This window comes from Phacochoerus africanus, chromosome 14 (assembly GCF_016906955.1).
Source record: "Phacochoerus africanus isolate WHEZ1 chromosome 14, ROS_Pafr_v1, whole genome shotgun sequence".
Taxonomy (NCBI): Eukaryota; Metazoa; Chordata; class Mammalia; order Artiodactyla; family Suidae; genus Phacochoerus; species Phacochoerus africanus.
In genome coordinates, this window is record NC_062557.1 from 25612063 (window position 1) to 25620675 (window position 8613).

At 58.9% G+C, this 8613-nt stretch overlaps 1 protein-coding gene across 5 annotated transcripts; it reads right to left on the reverse strand.

Moving 5' to 3' along the window:
• Positions 1–60: 60 nt before the first annotated feature.
• PHOSPHO1 (phosphoethanolamine/phosphocholine phosphatase 1) lies at positions 61–7773 on the reverse strand. Of its 5 annotated transcripts, none has more exons than XM_047757657.1 (5): positions 7509–7773; positions 6293–6389; positions 3772–3881; positions 2945–2982; positions 61–1840 (listed from the first exon to the last, which is right to left on the reverse strand). In XM_047757657.1, the coding sequence occupies exons 3-5, from the start codon at positions 3814–3816 to the stop codon at positions 955–957; spliced, it is 969 nt and encodes a 322-aa protein (XP_047613613.1). In that variant the 5' UTR covers positions 3817–3881; positions 6293–6389; positions 7509–7773; the 3' UTR covers positions 61–954. The 5 variants fall into 5 exon arrangements, with proteins under 5 accessions (XP_047613613.1, XP_047613614.1, XP_047613617.1 ...); XM_047757658.1 differs by having other exon boundaries at positions 7488–7773; XM_047757661.1 differs by lacking the exon at positions 2945–2982 and having other exon boundaries at positions 61–1716.
• Positions 7774–8613: the final 840 nt, after the last annotated feature.

Below are 8613 nucleotides of genomic sequence, written 5' to 3' on the forward strand. Positions count from 1 at the left end.
TTTGCCTGCTGCTTGGGTTATGTGTTCAGTCTTGGCGGCGCGAGAGATCTCAGTCACCTCTGCCCCTTCACCACCTCCTTTATAGCTCTGAACCACCACAAGAGGGTAGAAGGGCTTGGGTTTCGCTGGCTCTGCTTTAAAACATCATGGCTTCCTGGTTCATACGGGAGGAGCGGGGCACAGAGGGCCCAGCCGGCCCGACTTTGGTTAAGTCCCTGGTCTCCTGCTGCATAGACGAGGCTGGGGTGGTGAGGAGACACCGACGCGGTGCTGCGAGGTCCCCTGAGGGCTGGACCGGGGCCGGACGGTGTGCTACCTCATTCCACCACCAGGAGGCGATCGTTCGCTCTGGCTTTTTATCCTGTGGGGACGCTGACGAGGTGGATGGACTGGGAAAGGGAAGCAGGCAAAGGGGTGTAGTGTAGGATCTCGGCGGGTGAGGCACGATCTAGGCCTGGGGCCATCGTCGGAGAGCACCATTTCTCTCCGCTGGGAGTCGGGTGTGGCCGCGAGCGTGCGCGGGGTTGGGGGGCAGAGGGAGGGAGTTCCAGACCTGGGCCCCCTGGATAGTGGGGGAGGGAGGTCATGCGACCCAAGGCAGCGGTTAATGCAGCGGGAGATGTTCCTTCTCTCTCCCGCCAGTGAACCCCTTCCTCTCAATTGAGAAGGCAAGGTTTTTGGAAAACACGGGTGCCTGCCCAGATATGTGCAGCAGCCCTGGAATTTGCTTGCAGTGGAACGGGGGGAGGCAGCCGAGCTGGGTTAACTGCATCGCTGGGGAGGGCTCCGAACCTCCTCCCCCAGCCCCCAAGTGGACGAGCCCGCAATACCGGAAATTCCCAGAGGGACATGCCGAAACAAAAGGGAAAGGGAGTAATAAAACTAGGTTTGTCTTTCGATCCCCACCCACGCCTCACACCCTTTCCGCGCGGGTGCCCCCGGCAGGCCAGGTCCTCAACAGGTCTGCAGCACCTGTTGGAGATGGAGGCGCACGTCGGCAGCCGTTTCCCAGGGCACCACGCTGGCGCGGAAGGAACTGGGCTCGGCCTTCTGCGCCTCCTGGATAAGGCGGTGCATGGGGTAGCCACGGCGTGGGAAGGCCACGTCGCCGCTCGCCAGCAGCCCCATGGGGCAGAAGTCGTTGGCGCCGTCGCCCACGTAGAAAAGGCGCTCGAAGTGCACACCGTCGTGGGCCCGCTCGCGCAGGTAGTCGCTGAGCACCTTGTGCTTGCACATGTTGGCGGGGCAGCGCGCGCAGGTGTGCGTGTGGAAGGGCCGCAGAGCCAGCAGCCCCCGCGCGTCGGGCCCCGACGGGTTGCTGAAGATGCGGCGGAACAGGCTGAAGTGGCCGGCGGCGCGCAGCGCGCTCTCCACGCCGAAGGTGTTGGCGTCTGAGATGAGAATAACCTCAAAGCAGGCGCCCTGCTTGCTCACGAACTGCAGCAGGTCGCTCATGCCAGGCGACAGGGGGATGGCCTCGTAGACGGCGCGCAGGTCCCGCGGCCGCACGCCCTGCTCGCCCAGGTACTGGAAGACGCGCTGCATATACTCGTTGTAGAAGCCCTCGCGGTAGGTTGCACGCAGGCTGTCCGGCAGCCGCTGACCCGGCGCAGCGCGCACGATTGAGTCGTCGCTGTTTTCGTCTACGATGGTCTCGTCAAAGTCAAAGGTCAGGAGGAAGCGAGGCGAGCCCTGCGCGGCCATCCTGCCGTCGTCCTGGGAGCAGGGGAGAGAGGAGCAGGAGGAGGAGGGGGGAGCAAGCGAGAGCAGGCGCGGCGGGAGCCGGCCGGGAAGAGGCTGGTTAGCGGGCCACGGCCAGAGACGCTGGCACATCCAAGACCTGAGGAGGACCCAAGGCTGGTTAAGCAATGCCGCTGTCCCCACCCCCAGCCTTCCCTGCCCATCCCCTAGCTCCTCTCCCTTAAGGGTGCTGGGGTTTATCCTCAGGGGACCGTCCCCCTCCTGAACCCAGAAGAGCTTCTCTGGCACCTGTTTCTGCTACTCTCTTCCGTGGCCTTGGGGGCTTAACGAGGGTCGATTTCAAAAGAATGGAGAAGTTCCCGAAGGGGCGCACTGGAAACGAATGTGACTAGGAACCACGAGGTTGCCGGTTCGATTCCTGGCCTCGCTCAGCGGGTTAAGGATCCGGCGTTGCCATGAGCTGTGGTGTAAGTCGCAGACACAGCTCAGATCCTGCATGGCTGTGGCTGTGGCTGTGGCCGGCAGCTGCAGCTCTGACTAGACCCCTGGCCTGGGAACCTCCATGTGCCTCAGGGTGTGGCCCTAAAAAGCAAAAAAAAAAAAAAAGGAGGGGGGGAAGCAGCTTCCAAGGGGTCACTCCTTTGGGACCCCTAGTTTCTGGACTACACCATCCTGGAGAATTCCAGTGGCTCCAGGTGGTTGGATAAAGAGAGTGGCAGGTTTTTTCTACCGCCTCTCCCCTAACAAAGCGTCAAGGGACACCAGGCATTCACCCAACTGGAGCAGCTGCCTTGTGTCCCCCTTCCACCGGGCCAAGCCAATGGCTTGTGGGAGTGTGGTGGACAGTAGGAGCCGGGGAAATGTGTTGGCACCGTCCAAAGCATGTGACAGTCGGTGTCTGGCCTGGAGAGTTAGTCCCCTGAGTTTCCGCACTGGCCAGAGAACGGGCTTTTGGCTCTTGGAAGAACCAGGTAGGTGGACTGCCCAACCAAGACCCAGGCAGACCCTCTGGGAGCTGCTTCCAGCCAGATGGGATGCAGATGCTTCCAGCCAAGGATGGATGGGACAGCTTCTCCAGAGTTTTAGGGCCCTGTGCTGACAGCTCATCACTAATCACTTGCCAGTTCCCAGGGAGGAACGTGTCAGCGGGTGGGGTTTCTGCCAGAGTCCGAAGCAAGCGGGCAGCAGGAGAAGCAGTGGGGCTTGGGGAGGTAGAAGCCTCCCGCGCCAGGCCACGACATACCTGGGAGACAGGTGAGGGAGAGGAAAGAGCAGCAGTGGCTGAAAAGGCAGAGGATGGAGCATTTAGCGGGAACATGGGCAGAGGGCATGAGGTGGGAGTGGGGGATTAGAGGGCCAGGGGGAAGTCATACTAGGGGCACACGGGGGGACAGGAAGATGGGGCCGTGGGCGGGGGGGAGTTCCAGGAAGGGGAGACCTTGGGCTCGTCATGTTGCTAGGGGGACAAGGTGGCGGCGGGGGGACAACGGGGCAAGCGCGAGGGCAAAAAGGCAGGCAAAGGGAGAGAAGTCCTCTGCAGCTTGTCCCTGCCCCTTTTCGAGCCAGCGGCTTTAGGTGACAGAGGGGCAGCAAGCAGACTATGTATGTAGAGCTTCAGAATACCCACGGTGCCGCCTTTCTCCCTCTCAACCTCCCACCACAATTAGTTGAGTCTGAACCGCTCCTCTTCCTGGTTTTTTCCTAACTCCCTCTCCCAAATTCCTGTGTTTATAACCGGGCACATCCTGTGAAACAGAAGTCCAGGCTCCTCATTTCAGAGCTGGGATTTGAACCTGGCTCTTCAAACGCATCCCTAGAGTCACCCTCTTGTCTCAACATCTCTGGGAGTCTCAGTGGCCTGGGATCCGTGGAGTCTGAGGATGTAAAGCATCAGGGACCCCCCCCCGCCCCCCCCCCACCTGACCTGGGATGGAAGCTTCCAAGGATTCGTGGGGGCCCAGCAGAGGTGTGGGCATGCCTAAAAGGGGCTGGATGGGGCTCCTCCCACCCCATGATGGGAACAGGGGGCTGAGACCTCATCCTAGGAAACCCCTGGAGGGACCCACTTACCCTAGACAGGCATCGGAGGCCAGCAACTGGAAAACACCCGCTCATTGTCAGTACATCACCCTGGGCACCGCTTGTAGTGACTGTTGGCCTCCAGCCGTCGTCCAGGGCCCCTGACAACCAGACAAGGTCTGTTTGAGGACCAGCTGGCCTTGTTTCCACCACTAACACCCACCTGGATCCTATCCCCTTCTCCTGAGCCCAAGGAACCACTCCCAGGGCTTAGTGAAAAACAGCCCCTCATGGAGTTCCCATCATGGCTCAGTGGTTAACGAATCCGACTAGGAACGATGAGGTTTAGGGTTTGGTCCCTGGCCTTGCTCAGTGGGTTGAGGATCTGGTGTTGCCATGAGCTGTGGTGTAGGTTGCAGACACGTCTAGGATCCCGCGTTGCTGTGGCTGTGGTGTAGGCCGGCGGCTACAGCTCCGATTCGACCCCTAGCCTGGGAATCTCCATATGCCATGGAAGCAGCCTAAGAAATGGCAAAAAGACAAAAAACAAACAAACAAACAAACAAAAAACAGCTCCTCATGGACTTCCCCTTGCGGCACAGTGGAAACGAATCTGACTAGTATCCATGAGGATGCAGTTTTGGCCCCTGGCCTTGCTCAGTGGGTCAGGGAACCAGCGTTGCCATGAACAGTGCTGTAGGTCACAGACACACGGTTTGGATCCTGTGTGGCTGTGGCTGTGGCTGTGGTGTAGGCTGGCAGCTGTAGCTCTGATTGGACCCCTAGCCTGGGAACCTCCATATGCTGCAGGTGTGGCCCTAAAACCAAAAGCCAAACCAAACAACCAAAACAAATCCCAAAACAAACAAACAAACCAAAAAAACCAGCCCATCAAATAAGTGTAGCACTTACAGACCACAGAGCCCTTGCTAGGCATTCTCTTAATCCCCCACGATGCTGGAGAGGTAACAGATGATACTATTGGAGACCTAGAAAGGTTAACCAACTTGCGCAAACATCAGCCCCCACTACACATGACGGAGACAGACCTCGAAACCAGATCTCAGGGGCTGAGACCAGGGCTTGCTTTTCTAGTATGGTCACTGCCCCTTTCTTGTGTGTGGCACCCCATCGCTTACCAATCACCTTCATTCATTCTCTCCCTGCCCAGCACAATCCCATGAATTTGACAGATGACAAAGGCTCCGAGAGATTTCACTTGCCCAAGGCTCCTCCTCCATGGGGCAGAGTCTGGTTCATGCACGCACACCTGGCCTGCCCTCTGTCCTCCAAAGGGAAGGGGCACATGACCAGGCTCACAGCACCACAGCTGGAGGACCGGGACGCCTAGGCACCCAGGTGATCTGGGCCTGCCTCCCTCCTTGGTGCTTCCAGACACTGGCAGTCAGCCAGGGAGTCGGGTGGCAATTCCTACTGGACTTTGCTGGGTGGCTTTGGAGGCAGGGTGTGGCTTTGTGGGGGCTTCAACGCAGCTACAAACCCACAGCTCCCCGTGCCTCTCCTGCATCTTAGAGTTAAATGAAAGACGACGTGCTCCTGGGACAGATCTGGACCACTCCTGAGAGCCAGACTGGGCAGGCAAAGCAGCGGAGGTCTGGCTGGCTGCTGCCCTCTGGTGGTGAGAGTGGGTAACACTGGGTACCCCTCTGACTTGGTCAAGGTGACTCCCCAGACCATCCCAGGACAGCAAGGAGGAACTGTTACCCTCAAGACAGATACTGGGACACCCAGGAGGAAGGTGGTGGGCAGAAGGGGGGGCTCTATCACACTCCAACTTGAGGTACCCGATCCCTCCCCACTCCCTGACCTTACATGCATTAAACACTTTTGCTAAGGATGGGATGTAGGTCTCAGGCGTTTCCCTAAGGACTTGTAATCTAGGAACTGAGAGTGGTGGCCAAAGCTGAGTGGGGGCAGTGGGCTGAAAGGGGGTGGGGTGGGGAGAAGGGACACTGGTCAAGAAGATGGGAGAGAAGGGGAGGGAGGCACGTGAAGTGAAGGAAGGGCGTGTTTGGGGGGTTAAGTGGGAGGGCCGGTCCCAGGCTGCATCTGGAGGGAGCTCCAGCCTTCCAGAATCCTGGCTGATATCACATGTGCCCTCCACCCTGGGCCAGTCCAAAGAGAAAAGGTCAGGGGATGCCACTCCCCTTGTGAAAGCAAACATGGACGGACACGTGCCAGGCTGATCCGAAGATAAAAGAGGGTCTCCAGGAGCCACCCAGAGACCGACTTTCATTGCTTTCTCTGTGGTTCTTTTTCCTTCTCAACAGTTGGTGGGATGGTCTGGTTTTTAATCATGTTCAGAACTTCTCATAGCAAAAACACTCTTCCCCCCCCCCCCATCTAACCAGAGTATGTAGGGAAATCAATGAAAACATTTACCGTTTGGTGAGGTTGCTCTTGTTTCTTTTAGTCCCCAGAGCAGAAAGCCAGGCACCCTGGGCTTCTCTCCAGAGTAGCTCTTGTGATACCCACCCCTGCCCCACAGGAGTCAGAGGGACCCTGGTCCCATTGGAACCTGGCTCCTGTGACATGCAAAAGGGTTCCTTACCTCTGGCGGCTTTGCCTTGAGTGATGACGTCCTTTCGTGGTCCCCAGAAAGTCCCTCAGAAGAAAGGGGGACAGGACCTCCGAGCTTCTCCTGCAGGCTAGAGCAGAGAGGAGAGAAGGGTGTCACTGGGCTGGCAGGGGGTCCCTATCCTAGTTCCACCTAAAAGCAGCACCTGCTCCCTGCCCACCCCCACCCCCGGGCCTTTTACCCAAGTGCTGTTACAGGACCTCTGTGGGAATGGGTGGGAGGGCCCCTGGGGATGGGGGAGGGAAACAAACTCAGGCCCTCCTTTGGAAGTCCCCCCTTAATGGATGGATGGGTCACAGGACAGTTTGGGGAAAGTTTTCCACAGGAAATGTGCAGGATGGGATGTGGCAGGGGCAAGGTCCCCAGAGATATTATGGTAGCAAGTGCTCTGCCCAAGACCAGGTCTCCTGGTATCAGTCACTAGAAATCAGATTCCAGCACTAGGCTGGAATTCTTTCCCTTCCCCACACAGCACTCCCAACTTCCCCATAGTCTCTTGTTTACCACCAGCAGCAGTACATAGGAAAAACGGAGGCCCAGAGAGGTCAGGCTAACATCCTGGGGGTCCCCCTGCATCAGAATTAGGATTAAAACTCAGGGCTTTCTGCTGCCTTAGGAAAACTGCAGCCAGAACTTCCCCACTTGCCACGGAGACTTCCATGGGTTGTGAGCTTGCTGTCCAGACTAGCTAGGGTAAAGCCCTGGAGCCCTGGTGCCAGTGAGGAAGCTGGGACAGAAGTCATCTCTGGGCTCGCCCTGCCTGGGTGGACAAGCTGGGGGGGGGGGCATCCTCAATGGGCAAGGAGGTGGCAGCTGCCGGTGGAGTGGTGGTGGGGGGGGAGATATTTTTAGAGGTGGCTGGAAAGCAGGCACTCTGGCACACCCCCAGCTGGCGGGTGCTTCGCTCCAGTGCGGGGCGGGGCGGGGTGTGGGGGGGGGGGTACGCAGCTCAGGAGCCGAGGGGACTCGTGGGTGGCAGGGAGCAAGAGAGCAGATTCCTTCGCCTTGTCCGAGTCAGAGACAGAGCGGTACCCGGACATCCCATTCCTGGGCTATAAGAACGGGAACTCCTTCCTCCGCTCCAGAGATTCCCCCACTGACACGCGTGAAGGATCCTTCTGCCTCCGCGCAGCCCCCATCCCACACTGGGACCCCAGCCCTCCCCTACCTCTGGGAGCCCAGGACTCACGTGGGGAGCGGCGGCGGCCGTGGTCTATCCCGGCTGAGTTTGGAAGAGTGGGGAGAGGGGCTAGCTGAGGTATTTGGGCGCAGGATGGAGAAAGGGGAATTGGAGGGGACGCGATGTCTTATCCACCCCCAGATTTCTGGGCTCCGGCTCACGAGTTCCTCCAGTCCCGAGGGGCTGTGGATGATGAGCGTCTGAACGGTACCCTCCACCTGGCCCCCATCCCCCCGGGCCGCCGCCGCGTCCCCTTTAAATACCCGGGAGCCGGAGCCGGGTAAGAGAGGTGGAGAAGGAGCGCATCCCTTCAGAGGAGCACGGGCGGCGGGCAGCGTCATTAGAGCACCTGCCGGGCCCCGCGTTAAGTCCCGCCTACACACCTGGAGGTGCCAGAGCTGTGGACTCTCTCCACCGCCGCCTCCAGAGCGCTGATCCCTGAGATTTGCACAAGTGCACCCCCACCTCTAGCCCTCATTCCGTTCTGCGCTCCCAAGCCCAGGGCTAGGCATCGGTGGACCCAGCCCAGGGAGAGCCGTTCCTCTCCCGCGTGCGCAAGGCTGGGTGCTCTCTCCCCTCCAAACCGAGTCCCTGCGCTTCGCTCCTTGGGACCCTTCCTCCCGCTGCAGGTTATAGACATTTGCCGGGAAGGAGACTCTCCCACTCCCCTACCCTGCAAACACTGAGTTGGGGACCAAACTCTGCGCCTTTGCAAATAGGGTTGTAAAGAAAAAACTTACTTTCTCCCCGTTTCCTAAGTCGGTTCCGAGCCCCACCCGCCCCACCCTTATGCCCTCCCACCCTGGTGGTGAGGAAGAGAGAAGCTTCTGTTTACAGAGGCAGAAACTTCTATTTACCGACAACATACTGTGAACCAGGCATGGTACTAGAACTTAGGGTTGCATGTTGACAGCAGGAGAAAACTGAGTTCAAACCCAGGCACACTTGAGTCTTGGGGTTAAAAAGGGGTTGGGGGGGGGCAGCGGCATCCCCAGGCCTGCATCTAACTTGAGGCCTCCCTCCCTAGTCTCCCCCTCTCCATTCCTGGAAGAAGAGAGCCAGCGAATGCAAAGCCCCTAGGAGATCTGGAAATCAGCAGGGCTGGAAACCAGAG